General features: G+C 49.6%; 1 protein-coding gene across 15 annotated transcripts in view; it reads right to left on the minus strand.

Moving 5' to 3' along the window:
• CABIN1 (calcineurin binding protein 1) overlaps window positions 1–15,662 on the minus strand; it is a 163,164-nt gene that overhangs the window by 116,190 nt on the left and 31,312 nt on the right. For 14 of the 15 annotated variants that reach the window (XM_031656060.1, XM_031656051.1, XM_031656057.1 and 11 more), the window contains exons 8-15: window positions 14,037–14,186; window positions 9,836–10,122; window positions 8,622–8,790; window positions 5,907–6,043; window positions 5,129–5,346; window positions 3,034–3,112; window positions 1,930–2,117; window positions 884–1,036 (exon numbers count right to left, since the gene is read on the minus strand). In XM_031656060.1, the coding sequence (XP_031511920.1) occupies window positions 884–1,036; window positions 1,930–2,117; window positions 3,034–3,112; window positions 5,129–5,346; window positions 5,907–6,043; window positions 8,622–8,790; window positions 9,836–10,122; window positions 14,037–14,186 (1,381 nt within the window). The remainder of the gene's footprint in view (window positions 1–883; window positions 1,037–1,929; window positions 2,118–3,033; window positions 3,113–5,128; window positions 5,347–5,906; window positions 6,044–8,621; window positions 8,791–9,835; window positions 10,123–14,036; window positions 14,187–15,662) is intronic. The other variant, XM_031656053.1, reaches the window with a different exon arrangement.

Raw genomic sequence — 15,662 nt, forward strand, 5'->3', positions numbered from 1 at the left:
TCAGCAAGCCTGGACCAGAGGTTGTCATACGCTACACGCAGGACCTGATGAAGCCCTGGCATGTAGACAGCCCTGTACCTGAACTTGTCCCTGAAACAACTCTAGGAGAGTCTGAAGGCCACTTTCAGCCAGTGTGGACATTTCACAGATACAGAACTGCAGCAGGGTCTGAAACTGCACAATGAATAAAGTGGCACCTGGGTGGAACCTGGCATATAGGCCACACACTGCTGACCCAACCCCATGGCCAGCCCAATACTGGTCTCCTCCAGCTGGTATTTCCTTCCAGTTACCACTGGGATGGCTGCCACACATAGCCAAGAGAGCAGACCAATGACTGCTTCTAAATAGTGCTGGTGAGAACTCCCATACCTGCTTTCCACCAGGGATCTGCAGTGCCCCAGTGTACTAGAGCAGCCTTTCCCTGGCCTCTTCTGTCTTCCCACCAGGGGCCCCGCTCAGCATGTGGGAAGCTTTCTTGTTCCTCAGAAACAGGTCAACCCTGGGCTAACTATGCCAAATCACAAGAAATCTTTGACTAAGAAACACCATTTAAAAACTTTCAGCCGGGCACAGTGGCTCACACCTGTAATCCTAGCACTTCGGGAGGCCAAGGTGGGTGGATCACCTGAGGTCAGAATTCAAGACCAGCCTGGCCAGCATAGTGAAACCCTGTCTCTACTAAAAATACAAAAAATTAGCCAGGCATGGTGGCAGGCACCTGTAATCCCAGCTACTCGGGAGGCTGAGGCAGGAGAATCCCTTGAACCCCGGAGGCAAAGGTTGCAGTGAGCCGAGATTGTACCATTACGTTCCAGTCTAGGTGACAAGAGTGAAACTTCATCTATGGGAAAAAAACAAACAAACAAAAATTCTCACTCACCTCCTCCAGGGAAACCACAGAGTCATTATGGAGGTTGGGTAGCCGGATTACAATGTCTCTTCGCCCAGCCCCTGCCTCCACCTGGATGGCGGTGGAACTCTGGAGCATTTCTGTGCAGATGTCATAGTTCTCCAGGGCCTGCTCCATGTCTCCCTGGTTAGAAGGAAAACAGGTCAGGGGACCAAAGCATAAGATTGACTATGATGTGCCAGATGCCTTACACCTCTGATCTCACTAGACTGTGGAGGCCATGAGGGTGGGGTTTTTACCAATTACTACTGTAATCCCTAAGAAGGGCCTGGCATGTAGCTCAGGCTCAATAAATACTTGTTGACTGAATGAACAGTCCCTATCAACTCTGTGAGGGTAGATATCATAAACCCCATGTTGCAGATGAAAACACTGAGGACACTTGAGCAGAGCCAGAGTTGGGAGCTAGGCCTGTCCTAATTCCAGAACTAGTGTTCTTCACATCAAACAGTGTTGCTTCCTTTAGACTAAATGGTTGCTGACAGGGCCCTGGCAATCTCTTGACTCATTCTACCACAGTGTACCAGTACCACCATGTGCAAGGTACTAGGTAACAGCCAATTCATCCTGGCCTTCCAGACCAGGCTCTGAAGAGAAGCTTTCCCAGAACTCTCACAAAACAGGTGAATAATTCCCTTTTAGAAAGCTCCATATCTGTTTATTCATTTGCTCAGGCTCTCTCAGGAAAACATAAGCAAACAGTCAAGATGCCAAGGCAATCTTGAGTGGGGGAGGCAGAGGCAGAGCAAATGCCTTCCAGAGCTCTGTGGTTATGCTGAAGAGCTTTACAGACTGGTATCAAGCTTGGAAGTCTGAGATGCTGAGAATTCCCCCACCGTGTCGCAGTTTCTCATGCCAAGCCCAGTGCCCGGGCAGGTGCTACGCATGTACACATGCACGCACACACACACGCACACTCACACACACACAGACACACACCCTCAACATGGTCAGTTTTCTGCCCATCCTGCTGGGTGTCAGGGCATACTCCCCAAGCAGCTGACCATGGAACCAACCTGCAGCGCCAGGAAGCGAGCCTTCAGCCAGTAAACACGGACCACAAACTCCAGCCAACCATCCTCGAACAGGTCGCGCTGGGATGAGGCAAACGACAGCTGTAGGAGGTCACCAAGGCAGTGGGTTCCTGGGAAGTCAGGTCCAAATCTGCCATTCACCATACCAGCAGGGCAGTTCCGAGGAGACACTAAAAACCATGAGGCCAACGAGTCAACTTCATGCGTAGCATCCTAATGCCCTTCTGCTTCTCAGAAGTTGCCCTCGGCCCTAACCACACCCACCCTATCTCCAGGGCCACCCTGGACCCCTCAGAGCCCTACAGCTCCCTGAGTGGCAGGCATCAGAGAGGTTGGACCAGTTAAGACTTTAAAGATATGCAGAGACCCCCCCTGAGAGTCAGGGGCAAGGGGAAGCAATTTTAGAGACAGCATTGAGCATATCTACATTCCACCAGGTGGTGGTTTAAAAGTCAGAATGAAGCTGGGCCTAGTGGCTCATGCCTGTAATCCCAGCACTTTGGGAGGCTGAGGCAGGTAGATCACTTGAGGTCAGGAGTTCAAGGCCAGCCTGGCCAACATGGTGAAACCCCATCTCTGCCAAAAAATACAAAAATTAGCTGGGCATGGTGGAACACGCCTGTAGTCCCAGCTCCTCGGGAGGCTGATGTGGGAGAATCGCTTGAGCCTGGGAGGCAGAGGTTGCAGTGAGCCGAGATCATGCCACCGCACTCCACCCTGGGTGACAGAGCAAGACCCTGTCTCAAAAAACAACAACAACAACAACAACAACAATCCATATCACCAGAAAAATTACTGAAGCTACATAAAGCACTGCATTGAATAGTCACACCAAAACTGAGATCCCACTTCCTTCTATCTCACAGCAAAAGCAGATTGGTGGCTCCCTCTGGGGGCTTAGCTCCTGCTAACCACTTCTTGAATATCCAGGAGATTTCCCTGGGACCCTGACAAGCCAACCCAAAAAATGTGCCTACTATAAATGTAAGTCTAAATATCATAACTCAGTCTCGCCAGTTCAGCTTTCTCCCAGCTGCTGGGGGGTTCAGAAATTAGCCTGGCCACAGAACACATAATGCCGCCTACCTGCAGAGCTTCTGCCTTTGGTCAGCAGCCACTGGTCCAGCTGAAGCTCCATGCAGGAGAGAGACATCAGCATCATGTCCTGCAGGACAGGCATAGGAAGGTCAAGAACAGTATCACAAAGCCTCTTCAGTGTTGGGGGTAGGGGGCAGTGGAAGGAAACAAAACTAAACTTTACTTTTTGATAAAAATATAATTCTTTCTATTCACTTGCCATTTCATAAGTGATAATCAGTGACCACTCTTCAAGACATAAAAAGAGCCACATGGATGTATGTTGGGACAAGACTTGGGAGGGGCCAGGAGACCTGTCTTCAGAGTTCTTGTCCTGTTGAAGAGGCAACCCTGTCACCTGCCAAGTGCTGGGCCAGACACTGCATCCAAATTACAGAATTCAACCCTTAAAAGTTTTGGGCAGCTGGCCGGGCACGGTGGCTCACGCCTGTAATCCCAGTATTTTGGGAGGCCGAGGTAGGTGGATCACGAGGTCAGGAGATCGAGACCATCCTGGTTAACACGGTGAAACCCTGTCTCTACTAAAAATACAAAAAAAAAAAAAAAAATTAGCCAGGCGTGGTGGCAGGTGCCTGTAGTCCCAGCAGCTCGGGAGACTGAGGCGGGAGAATGGTGTGAACCCGGGAGGTGGAGCTTGCAGTGAGCCGAGATCACGCCACTGCACTCCAGCCTGGGTGACAAGCGAGACTCAGTCTCAAAAAAAAGTTCTGGGCAGCTGGTATACCATTCCCAGGGCACTTGAGGAAGCTGAGGCTCAGCGATGAGAAGGCACTTGCCCAGTGGGCACAGCTGGAAAGTTATCATCAGCCTGCTTTGCCTGGGGATCAAAGCCCTGGTTCCTCCTGCTGTTTCACAACTGCTCCAGGGGAGCATGGCCCGGTGGGAAGAAGTTGCCAGGAGGTAGTCCTGAGGTATCCCCGTGGAAGATGCCCAGCAAGGGATGGCTGACCTACAAGCTCCTCTATCTCCTGTGCTCTCAAGTCAGAAAGACCACCAGGCATCCCTGAATGTTTCTGGTGCTCCTGCTTCAGCATTCAGTGTCCCATCTCCAACAGGAGTACGGGGCCAGAGCACCTTGTGTTCCCTTAAGCTCTAGGAGGCACCAAGTGGAGGAGGCTGGGGTGTGGAATGCAGCAGGAAGACAAGGCTCAGTGAGGCTCAGCCCCTACTGCTGGCGGCCCCCAATGCTTCTCTAAGCACCCTATTTAGCTTCTGCTGTTTTATCATCTGTTAAAAATAGTCACAGGCCATTTATGGCCTGTTATGTCTTGACATCATAACATCATAACATAGTGAGACCCCCATCTCTAAAAAACAAAACAAATATATATATTTTTTGAGACGGAGTCTCACACTCTCACCCAGGCTGGTGTACAGTGGTGTGATCTTGGCTCACTGCAAGGTCTGCCTCCCGGGTTCACACCATTCTCCTGCCTCAGCCTCCCGAGTAGCTGGGACTATAACCGGGTGTGGTGGTGTAAGGCTGTACTCCCGGCTACTCAGGAGGTTGAGGTGGGAGGATTACCCGAGCCCAGGAGGTTGAGGCTGCAGTGAGCTGTGACTGCATCACTGCACTCCAGCCTGGGCAACAGAGCAAGACCCTGTCTCAAACAACAACAACAAAAGCCTCAGTCACAGTCCTTGCCACCTCAAACAAACCAAATGTTTCCCTTTCCTCCAGCTTTTTCTGGCAAGCCTTCCTCTGACTCAGTACACAACCCGAGAAGCCCTTCTCATGACTCCCATTCCCTCACACATCCCATGTCCAGCTCTGCAACCACAATCCAGCATCCCACTATTACCATTGGATCTCAGCCACTGTTCACCTGGCATGACAGCAGCCTCCTGACAGCCCCCTGAGCCCACTGTCACCCGCAAGTGTATCCTCCACTCAGCCATCAGGGAGCTTTCTAGGCACAAACCCGGTTTAGTGACTTCCTGCTTCAACACCCACAAAAAGCCCAGGTTCCAGGCCCACAAGTAGATGCAGCCAAACACAACAGCAGCCCCACACCCATGTAAGATCCCTGTCCCCATGCCCTGGTCCCAGTTCAATACCAGCCCTTGAGAGGCTCCCCCCAACCTTGATGTGCTTGTTGCTGCAGTCCCTCAGCAGCGGGTTGGGCAGGCTGGTGCTGTGCCTCCTCCAGCTGTGGTAGACGCTGAGCACGACCTCCGCCAGGCCTGGAGGCCACCTTAGCAAGAACTTGTGGCCCATGCCTTTCAGGTAGCGCATCATCAGCTCCAGGATGCCCCCGTTGGTTAGGTTCTCCAGCAGGAACTCATGCACGTCCTGCTTTTCTGCCCAGGGAGCAAGAACAACCTGACTTGAACAAAGAGGACCTTCCATGCCAGGATCTCCCATTTTCTTTGGGACAGTAAAGACTGTTCCCTCCCTCTACCATCTGATCCAGGTGGACATGATACCACGTTGTGGTGCTGAGATCAGGCTACTGGGTTCAATGCCTGGCTCCAGCCCTCAGCAGCTATGATTGAGCCTCTCTGAATCTCCATATCTAAGGTGGACATCAAAAGGTCAGACCTCCAAGTGCTGCCATGTGCACTAATCTCACTCAGCAGTTATATACTGATACACACTCAACAAGTGTGCCTACACACATTCAATTTGCAAAGCGAAGCCTGTGAATTTGGCCATAAGAAAGCACAGCAAGTATGAGTCTAGACATTTCAGAAGACCTCCAAGTTGACCACAGGGCTCAGGTCCAAGACTAATCCAGGCAGACTCTTGGCCACACAAAAAAACACCCCAGAACCATTCTCACAGAACAAAACATAAGCAGGTTACAGGATAGTGGGAAGAAGAATTCCCAAATTGAATGGTCACACTGCTCAATTCCTACCAGATTCCATGAACGTGGCTGAGTCAAATGACAGTCTATGAGGCCCAATGCTTGGGAAGCTTTCCAGTTTGGCTTCTGACTGGACTTCATAGTTATTAAAGGAATCATCTTCCTCCTCAGGGTCCAGCTTTCTTAACCTGCATGTAACATGCCAAAATCACAAAGTCACAACACATGTTCTGACACAAGCATCTGAATTCTTCCTGTCAGAGAAACCAAATCTGAGCCAGGAAGAAGGTAGCTAAAATAAGTGGGTGGTGGGGTCCAGAACCCAGGCCTCTGGCAGGCTCTGCCTCTCTCCAGGGCTTTATGAGCTAGCATTTGGTGTGTATCCTGTCTTGTTCACTCATCTCATCAACAGATGATTACCGAGCACCAGCTATGTGCCAGGCACTGTGCTAGGCACTGAATACAGCAGCCCTAAATGTGGTAGATCCTGCCTGCAGTAAGCTTACCCTCTAAAGAGACACAGCCAATCAGCAGGTACACAAAACTAACCCAAATAAGGACCACCTCACAACAGAGTGCTTGAGACTCTGGGTCAAAAGGGCTCTGCTTTAGAGAGCAAGGTCAGACAAAGCCTTTGAGAGGGGATGATGTTCATGCTGCCACTGGAGGAGGAGAAGGGCTGGCAATGCAAAGATGCAGGACAAGAACAGGTACAAAGGCACAGGCCGGAAGAGTGCCTGTGTGTTCTAGGGCCTCATGGTAGCCCAACAAGTGAGGTGGAAAGCAGACAGATAGGTGGGAGTTTGGGGGACACATCAAGCCCATCTGAACTTGGTCCTTCCATAGCTCCTCACAAAGCTGTGGGTGGGCCCAGTCTTGGGACTGGGGACACCTCTCCTGGCAGGCACTCCTCCCAAGGACCCATTTCAGGCAACCTTGTGATGTTCCCTCAACCCAGAACCCCTGCAGCATAAACACTCAGGGCACTTGTGAATGTCTTCATTCACGTATTGCACACACTCCCAGGGCGACTCCATCAGGCAAGCTACCATGTTGCTCTTGCCTTGACCATTCAAAGAAGCAGACACTAAGTTGAGTGTGGTTGCTCAAGCCTGTAATCTCAACATTTTGGGAGGTGGAGGCAGGAGGATGGCTTGAGGCCAGGAGTTCAAGATCAGCCTGGGCAATACAGCAAGGCTTCATCGCTACAAAAAACAATAAATAAAATTAGCTGGGCATAGTGGCGTGCACCTGTAGTCCTAGCTATTCAGGAGGATCCCTTGAGCCCAGGAGTTCAAGGCCACAATGAGCTATGATTGTGCCACTGTACTCCAGCCTAGGTGACAGGGCAAGACCCCATCTCTAACAAAAATAAAAAACAAAGGAGCAGACACTAAACCACAAAGGAAACCAACAACTAAAATAAAGATAAAAAAGAAAGTCAAAACTATTCCAGGTAAATGGGACAGGGGAACAAGACCTTGGAGTAAAAAGCAGGGCTAAGGGGAATATAGGGTCACTCAAATCTCTTGGCACCATCAACCAAAGAACAATCAATCTTGCAGCTCTTCCAAAGGGAAACTTTCTTCTGGTATTATCCCTTAGGAAAAATTCATCAGAAGGCACTGTAGCCCCACTTTGGTCCTGCATCAAGTACTGAGAACAATCATTATTTCTAAGCATTTCACCTTCACCTCAGAAAGATAACAAATTAAGAAAATTAGGAATCTTGCTGTAAAATAAATTTACAATCCACCTAAAGCTTCTGGCTTCACCTTCACCACTTTGATGTTAGTTCCACTGAAATAAACTGTCATGGGAAAGAACCACTGCTAGTTTAACTCCTGTTTAAAGATGGCATATTGAACACACATGGTTAGCTCCCAAACTCCATTCCAGTAACAATGAAGAAATAAAAAAGGTATAAACTCACAAAGACAGAAGATAGGCGAGGATGGCCCAGCAGACAAAATGTACCAGACAACTGTTAGAAGGCAGATGGTCCAGTGCAAATGAAGAATGGTGTCTGCCGAGAGAGGCCTCTCCACTCAGCAAAGGGAGGAGGAAGCGGAGTATTAAGAAACCAATCCACTGGTACCATAAACTCCAGAAAGGCTCAGAAATTGAGGACCCTAAAGCCTCTAAAGGAGGTGAGCAGGCAAGGACAAAAAGCAGAAGGACTGGCAAAAACCTAAGTAAGAAGCACTGGGGACCAAGTCCCTCCCAGCTCTGGGGAGCCTGGTACCTGCTTGTCCCCTAGGCTCCTGAGAAGCACTAAGAATGAGTGAGACCCAGGAATACTTCACAAGCTCCTCCTCTACCTTCTCAGAATGCAAGGGAATCCTGCTGAGCCTGGAGCAAATCAAGTAGACACGGACTCCCTGAAAGCAGAAGGGAAGCTCCCCTCTATGAGGTTTTCAGGGCATCTGCATCTGCATGGGATTTTCAGGGCACAGCACCCCTCTGCCTCCCAGCAACAATTAGATGTCTTGTAAATACACAGGGACATGAGTATGTTCCTTCTAGCTCTCAAAAGATGAACAAGTCAAAGCTCCTGCCTTCAGGAATTTCAGAGGTGGGGAGAAGCGAGAAAAATCCAAGATCCCACTCCAGTGAGATTTGTGCTTCAGACATCTGCGCAGATGTTATGGGAACACAAAGGAGGAGATCAGAAAAGAGGGTTGCAATGGAATGAGAAATGTTATTGATGGTGTATGCTGGAGGTTTGTGGGTTTGTTTCTGACAATCAGAAAAAATACACAGTACCTGGACGGCAAGAACTTCATCAGAAGCTCCTGGAAGTCTACTTTCTCTTCTTTTTTGCACTTGGTGTTTCGGACACGGGCAGACCGCCGTTTTGCTGTTTCTCCACTCTCTTCTGAAATCTTCTTTCGTTTTACCCCTTTCTTGGACTTATCTCCCCCAGAAATATCACCTTCACAAAGAATGCAAATTAAAATCTTACACGGTGGCAGGGGTGAAAAAAACGCACCATACAGACACATCAATCTCCCTCTTTTATAAATCTACTAGCATTAAACTCTTCGACATTCAAAAAATGTTCCATCTCTTCTTCAACAACAAAGAATCCCGAGTAAAATTAATTTGAAACCCCTTAACTCTCACACCTTTCTTGACTTCACAGGACCCACAAGCCAGATTTCAAGATTACTTTCCACAGTTACAAAGCAAGCAACACCCTCACCCTCCCATCCCCTCACTGGTCGGCTGAACTTTGGGGTCTCACCTGATATACCCAGAACAGAGAAAGTGAGTGGCTCTGACCCTACTCAGGACCCTCTGAGGACTATGATAAGAGCAAAATATGATAAGAGCAAAAAAACAGTATGAACTATATGGCAACGGAAGAATGTCACGTATGATTAAGTAAAAAAGAGACAACCACGTGCATGTTTATTCAGAAACTTCTATATCTACCAGATTTTCTTTTTTTCAGTGACATAGAAATCAAGAAAAGGCTCGGAAGCTTTTGTCAAAAACTTCTGACAACTCTAGCAATAATAAAAATCAATAAAACATATGGTGGTTGGTGACTTTGCTGACTTTGTTTTCTAAGATCGAAGAACTCAGGAGGTACACCGTCAGCAAGAGAGCAGGACCAGCAGAGGGGACCTTTGCCAGCTTCCATGTTACGAGTGAGTAAGAGCGACCTTCATGCCAGAATGTGGCAGCCAAGGCACTAAACGGTCCTGGGGGAACTATCAAGGAGCAGGAGCTGCATCCTGATCCCCCGTTCCCCCTCACTGCAGGAACTTCAGAGCTGAAATGGCCCTGACAGGCAGTGGCACTGTGAGCAGGCTGAGAGGCTCCTCTAGGGCTGGGGGCTCCCACTTCCACTTGAGTCATGAGTGTCGGCATGACCCTTCTCTCTAAAGAGGCAGGGCTCCCCAACAGTCTCATTCCTGCTGGGTTCAGTAAACGGGGTCTCTCCAGAAGCCAAATTCAGGGGGCCTGCTTACCCATAGGAGCACCTGTCTCCAACAGACCAGGACTGTGCAGTGGGAAGCTGGTTGTAGCCACAGAGGTGTAGGAGACCACAGGCTCAGCGACAGCCACAGCTGGGCTGGTGCTGACAGTGCTTGGCTGGATCTCATTAACTGGTGTTACCACCACGGAGGATGCAAGAGGCTGGCTGGGGTCCTGGTAGTCCGACAAATCAATCCTCTTGCCAAGGCTGGGACGTGGTGGCTCGCAGGTGGTGAGATGATTGTACATGGCCAGCAAGCTCTCTCCGAGGCACTTCCAGCTACAGGGAGAGGGCCACAACACCTGATCACCACTCTGTCAGAGGAATACTCCAAGCATAGGGAAAAATGGCCTGCCTGCACAGAGGCAGCAGAGCTGCTCCTGGAGTTACCACCTCCATGGGGGTGGGGGAGGTGATCAAGGTTTCACCACTGCCATAACTGATGAAATCTTGAGTCTAACACGGCTGAACTGAAGGTGCAGCCGCCAAAGCTGGACCAGGGACCTGGCATCCACCTGCACCTCACTGCAGCAGAAGCCCCATAAGCATCTTGGCCTGAGGCACTTTCAGACTCAACAAGGCATGTATGAAATCCATTGACTCACTTCAAAAACTCCTCCCCAGGAAGGTCAAGTCTTTAAAACACTTGTGGAACTTCTCTGCTGCCACTAATCTGTTTCATGCGGAGAGCCTGTTGGGGACTGCCAACAGGGACATGGTCTATAAGAATTTGGACCATGGGCAGGGCCCGTTGGGAGCAGCATCTCAGTGGATTTACCAAACGGGCTGGAGCCTGCTGGATGGCAACAGGAGACTGTTGTGTGTTTTGTTGGGGTATGGTATGGTGTGTTATATTGTGTTTTGTATTTCACATTCTGTGTTGTGTGTTCTGTGTTGGGTTCAAGGTTGTGTGTTGTCTACTATGCTGTGTGGTATGCTACCATGTATCCATTTATCCATCCCTTAATTGCTTCTAATGCCTCAGGCTAAAGACCAACTGCTCAGCCTGGCCTCATGGTGCTGCACAGCCTCGTCTCACACCACCTCCTGCACTCCTGCTACGTTAGCTCTCTTTCAGTTCCTTAAACAAAATCACACTCTCACATCCCACTGGGCCTTTGGGCTGGCTTCCCTCTGCCCAGATGCAACGTACTCTCCCACAGCATAGTCCTCTGCCTAGCCAATGCCTGTGCCTCGGTCAGACCGCAGCTCCACCACCCAGCCTTCCCCAACCCCTAGAGCAGCAGGAACCTTGTTCAGAGGCCCTCCAGCACTGTGCTTCTCTCCTCACAGCCCTTATCAGCTTGAGGCATGTGCTCCTTTCTCTGGGTAACTGACAACCCCCGGGATCACTTGTAGCAAGGAACCAGGCCCTGCCACACTGCGCCCCTAGCACAGAGCGCAATCCTCTGCACAGAGCCAGCATCCAGGAAGTGTTGAGAAAGGAATAAAATAATAGTGCTTCAGGCTGGCACGGTGGTTCATGCCTGTACTCCCAACATTTTGAGAGGCCGAGGCGGGTAGATCACCTAAGGTCAAGAGTTCGAGACCAGCCTGACCAACATGGTGAAATCCCGTTTCTACTAGAAATACCAAAAATTAGCCAGGCGTGGTGGCACATATCTGTAATTCCGATTACTTGGGAGGCTGAGGCAGGAGAATTGCTTGAACCTGGGAGGCAGAAGTTGCAGTGAGCCAAGATTGCACCACTGCACTCCAGCCTGGGCAACAGAGCGAGACCCTGTCTCAAGAAAAAAAAAGGACAGTGCTCGCCGGGCGCAGTGGCTCACACCTGTAATCCCAGCACTTTAGGAGGCCAAGGTGGGCGGATCACAAGGTCAGGAGATCGAGACCATCCTGGCTAACACCATGAGACCCCGTCTCTACTAAAAATTAAAAAAATTAGCTGGGCGTGATGGTGGGCGCCTGTAGTCCCAGTTACACGGGAGGCTGAGGCAGGAGAATGCCGTGAACCCGGGAGGCAGACCTTGCAGTGAGCCAAGATCACGCCACTGCACTCCAGCCTGGGCAACAGAGCGAGACTCCATCTCAAAAAAAAAACAAAAAAAAACAAAAAAAAAAAGAAAGAAAAAGGAAAAAAAAGGACAGTGCTTCAAAATCCAGAATCTAAACAATGGAGGCTCCCAGGGCTACAAGGAATTTCTTCTTTTTCCTGCCTTCAGTTAATGTTACATTTAGACAGGAAGAATGTGCTCACTGGCTGGGTTGTGTCAAATGCCTTAAATACACCATTTCCCTTACTCGTGCCTTGCTCTTGCTCATGCCTACTAGGCACTGAGGAAACCAGGGGTGGTAAACTGTGCCCTGCAGCACATTTTGTTTTTTCTTTTTTTTTTTTTTGAGACGGTGGTCTTGCTCTGTCACCCAGGCTGGAGTGCAGTGGTGCCATCACAGCTCACTGCAGCCTTGACTTCCCAGGTTCAAGCAATCCTCCCCTTTCAGTCTCCCAAGTAGCTGGAACTACAGGTATGTGCCACCATATCTGGCTAATTTTGTTTATTTTTTGTAGAGATGAGGTCTCACTATGTTGCCCAGGCTGGTCTTGAACTCTTGACTCATACTATGTTGCCCAGGCTGGACTTGAACTCTTGATCCTCCGGCCTCAGCCTCCCAAAGTACTGGGATTATAGGCACGAGTCACCATGCCCAGCTGGTTTTCACATTTTTTAAAAATTGTTGTAAAAAAAAAAAGAAAAGAAAAAGAAGAAAAGAATATACAACATAAATTGTACATGGCTGACAAAGGCTAGTATGTTTACTATCTGGCTCTTTAAAGGAAAAGTTTTGCTGACCCCTAGAATAGATGGAGATTACTATAAAAGCATCATGTCCTCTGCTACCAGAGAGGAAATCTACACTCTTCCTTTAATGACCAAATCCCAAATTTAACTACTAAGTGTAACTCCCTCCTGCTTCCACTTAGCCCTCCCACTACACCATGGAGGGTGGCCACAGTGCCAGTTCCCAGCCCTCTGTTCTCCAGTCACATAGCCACAATCGCTTGTAGTGTTCTCAGGCCTTTTCCTCCTTCACTGTAACAGGGAGGCACCCCAGGGCCCTTCCAAAACCCCAACCCTGTAGTTGGGGAGCACACACTCAGATGGGAGAAAGACCCTAATCCAGCTGACAAAATACAAGAAATTGCACCAGACAGGAGTCCTAGAGCAGCCTGAAGAACAGCCCTTTCTTCCTGGCCATCTCGGTGCTCGGGTATGGAAATATTTCTGGGAAATTCCACATGCTGAAACTCACAGCCAGTCATAATAATACGCATCAGAGCCAGCCCTTCCTGAGTGGGTGCTATGTGCTGCCTCTGTGCTAGCCCTACACATTTTATGTCATTATCATGACAACCCTACGAGAGAGATGTTGCTCTCCCCATTGCTAGGGAGTGGCTCCTAATGTCCCCAGAGTCATCCAATTCATAGCATTAGGAGTGCCAGGATTGGACCCAGGTCAGGTCAGTCTGATCCAGGCCAGAGCTCCCTCAGAGTAAGCAGATGGGGTGGAGGTAGTGGGTGGGGAGTAGAAATGGAATGCTACTGCTAAGTCATGCTAAACTTAACGATTCAATGTCAGAATTTTAAATACAGAAATTGAATTCCAGAGCTAGCTAAGGGACTAAACTACCCCAACTCCAGGGAACCTGCCAATACCAATTTGCCCTTCCTGGAGAGAGAGAGACTCTCACATCATGGGGCTGGCAAGGACTATATTGAGGCCCATCTTGCAGGGCTCCCCACATGGCCCTACAGGGAAAACATGGACTTGAGAGCAGGGAAGCCCAGACCTGGGATTGTCTTTGGGCTCCCCATTTAACTGCTCTGAGCATCAGTTCCCTCCTGGCAAGTGCTTGGCAAATGTTAGTTTCCATTCCCCTCCTAGATGGGACAGGCTGAGAAAGGCCTTACAGGAATGTGGCAGGTGGCTAGGGTCAAGAACAGCAACAGCAAAAAGGGACTGAGACTGGATGTACTTGAGAGAGAGCTGACCTGCTTCTTAGTAATGAAGCAAGCATGTACCTCCAACCATTTGGCCACTATGCACCCAGCCTCCATCCATACCACCAACCCAGGATCAAGCCTCAAGGTCTCTCCCTCCTGTGCAGGGCAGTATCCCACACCAGGGCCTACTGGCCGACCCAGCACTCCCAGAGACGCTAGACAACCTACGTCAAGAAAGGAATGGGTTGTACAAGTTTCAGGTCCGGCTCCTTCTCCCGCACAATCAGTGCTTGCCTCTTTTTTCGCAGCCCCAAGGCCTCATCTACAATCGCCTTCGTCTCAGCTGCACTCACCGAAACATCATGAATCGACATGTCACTAAAAGCATGTGAGACAGGGAGAAATTACGATGTTACAAACTAGAACCGAGGCTGAAATTTTACACACAAAAATGCATTTAGGTTAATACCTTTTAATGTGTATTGTTTCTTCCTATGAATAAAATAACCACTTAAGTCTGGCCTGGGGAGGGCAGTAAATAGCCTTCTTAATACCCACATACGCTAGAAATGACTAATATTCTTTGTTCCTTTGACAATTCAAAACTGGGCAGAGAAAGGGTTTTCATATGTATTACCAGTATCATAATAATATCTGAAAAGCCACAGAAAAATAAAATCTTTCTCTCAATTATTATTAGAAAATCTTTAAAGAATTTAACTATCCTATACTGCCCATGCCAACAAAAAGTCCTCGGACAAGTGAAGCTCACCAAAGTGTATCATGACCCAAAAATACATAAAGGGCAGGGGCTGGGAGGCCCTAGGTGTCCTCCCACAGACACACTTCTGAGGCGACCCAGCATCACCTGCCCTCCTGCCCACTGTCCTGGTGCTTCCCAGCAGGGTTACATTGCAGAACTACTCAGGAATTTATCTGTTTCATGTGCTTCTCATCTGTCTCCCTCACGAAGGTTAGCTCCCTCATGACAGATGTTCTCTCAGTTCCTATCTCTGCCAACAGGCAGTTCCCTCAGGAGAAGGACAGGCTCACAGGGGATAGACGCCAAGATAAATCACTACTAATCAACCCCTACAGGTGTGTTCCAGGGCCAAGGAAGACCAGAGGGCAGGAGGAGTTGGCTGGGCTGGAGGGCTCGGGGGAAGGGCAGCTAGAGCTCAGAAAGCAACAGAGAGGTGACCTGAGAAACAGATAAGTTCAAAAGCGAGCAGCTCTGAGGTGTAGCCCTGCTGGCAGGCATTAGGACAGTCTGGGCAAGAGGAGCAGGTATTGTTGGGTCACCTCAGAAGTGTGCCTGTGGGAGGACACCTGGCAAAGGAGGGGCAATGGCAGGACAGGTGGAGAGGTGGGAAGATGGCATGACAGTTTAGAGCGCAGTGGGAGCCAGGGTGAGAAGATAGGATGCCACACAATGGAACCACGCCTGGAAACTGCAAGGGAGTTGGCGCAGCCTTAACAAAAGGAGTCTGGGAGGGAAAAAGCAGGAGGTGAGGTGGGAGAACTATGGGGTCAGGCTGCAAAGAACCTCTTTGGTAAAGCAACTGAGCACGGGTTGTGTCCTAGAGGCAAGGCAGGGGTGGTACATGATCAGAAGCATGTTTGGGACACTGATCTTGGGCAGCACTAGGAATAAAATCCTGGGAGGGGAAAGGCAGGAGGCAAGCTGGGCAGCAGGCTGCCCCAAGCATCCAGAGGAGAGCTAGCGAACACTGAAAGCTGGCAGGGCAGCAGGAGAGGTGGGCAGCAGGCAGCCTGAGGAGGCCTTGCCAAGATTAGGTACAGGTGGGTGATAAACAAGGCAGCCCAAAGTCAGTTCACTAGATGAGGGGCTGC

This window comes from Papio anubis, chromosome 16 (genome assembly GCF_008728515.1).
Source record: "Papio anubis isolate 15944 chromosome 16, Panubis1.0, whole genome shotgun sequence".
NCBI classification, from domain to species: domain Eukaryota; kingdom Metazoa; phylum Chordata; class Mammalia; order Primates; family Cercopithecidae; genus Papio; species Papio anubis.